General features: G+C 62.0%; 1 protein-coding gene across 1 annotated transcript in view; it reads left to right on the top strand.

The window, feature by feature from the left end:
* LOC105531837 overlaps positions 1 to 229 on the top strand; it is a 33175-nt gene extending 32946 nt beyond the window's left edge. Inside the window, exon 6 of the mRNA XM_011969834.1 lies at positions 13 to 229. Coding sequence (XP_011825224.1) covers positions 13 to 229 — 217 coding nt within the window. The remainder of the gene's footprint in view (positions 1 to 12) is intronic.
* The last annotated feature ends 477 nt before the right edge of the window (positions 230 to 706 follow it).

The following is a 706-nucleotide window of genomic DNA, read 5'->3' as shown; positions in this document are numbered from 1 at the left end:
CTCTCCCTGCAGGCCTCCATCCCTGGACCAGCTTCGAGCTGAACGTCTTCGGAGGGAAGCAGCTGAGAGGGCTCGGGCAGAGGCCCTGCTGGCCCAGGTCCAAGGCCGGGCACTACAGGAGGGTCAGCCGGAAGAAGAGACAGATGACCGGAAGCGGCGGTACAACTCCCAATTCAACCCCCAGCTGACTCGGCGCCCCCGCCAGCAGGACCCTCACTTTGCTCATTGACTCCTGAGGAGGGTACAGGAGAGGCCGCTGCTGCCAGCCGTCATATAAAAGTATTTATTCATACATATTTTCCAAAATGAAAATAGGTTTACCAAAAAATGTCCCTCACTGGGGAGGGGAGGAGGGGGCAGCCCTCGCCCCCGGGCCCTCAGGGTGGGGCTGAGAGGAAAACCTCCTGGCCCCCTCCCTGCTTCCTGGGAGAGGGGGATGCCCCGTGGCCTGGGGCTTCCCTCCAGTCTTCCAGGGCAGGGCCCTCACCTGGGCAGAGGGATCAGCATGCAGGGGGAAGGGGGTGGGTAGAGAGAGGGGCCGGTGTCACTGGAGGTCCCGGTCCTCCAGGGAGCGGTACTCAAAGGTGAAGCCTTCCATCTTCCGCTGGCCCCACTTCTCGTAGTCAAAGTAGATGTAGGTGCCCTGGCCGGGGGAGAAGGCGGTCAGTGAGTGGATGAGGAGGTGGTCTGGGATCTTGGCTGGACC

The sequence above is a fragment of the Mandrillus leucophaeus genome, unplaced genomic scaffold (genome assembly GCF_000951045.1).
Source record: "Mandrillus leucophaeus isolate KB7577 unplaced genomic scaffold, Mleu.le_1.0 Scaffold912, whole genome shotgun sequence".
NCBI classification, from domain to species: Eukaryota; Metazoa; Chordata; class Mammalia; order Primates; family Cercopithecidae; genus Mandrillus; species Mandrillus leucophaeus.
Note: the sequence above shows the minus strand (reverse complement) of the source record. Positions and strands in the feature narration are given on the sequence as shown.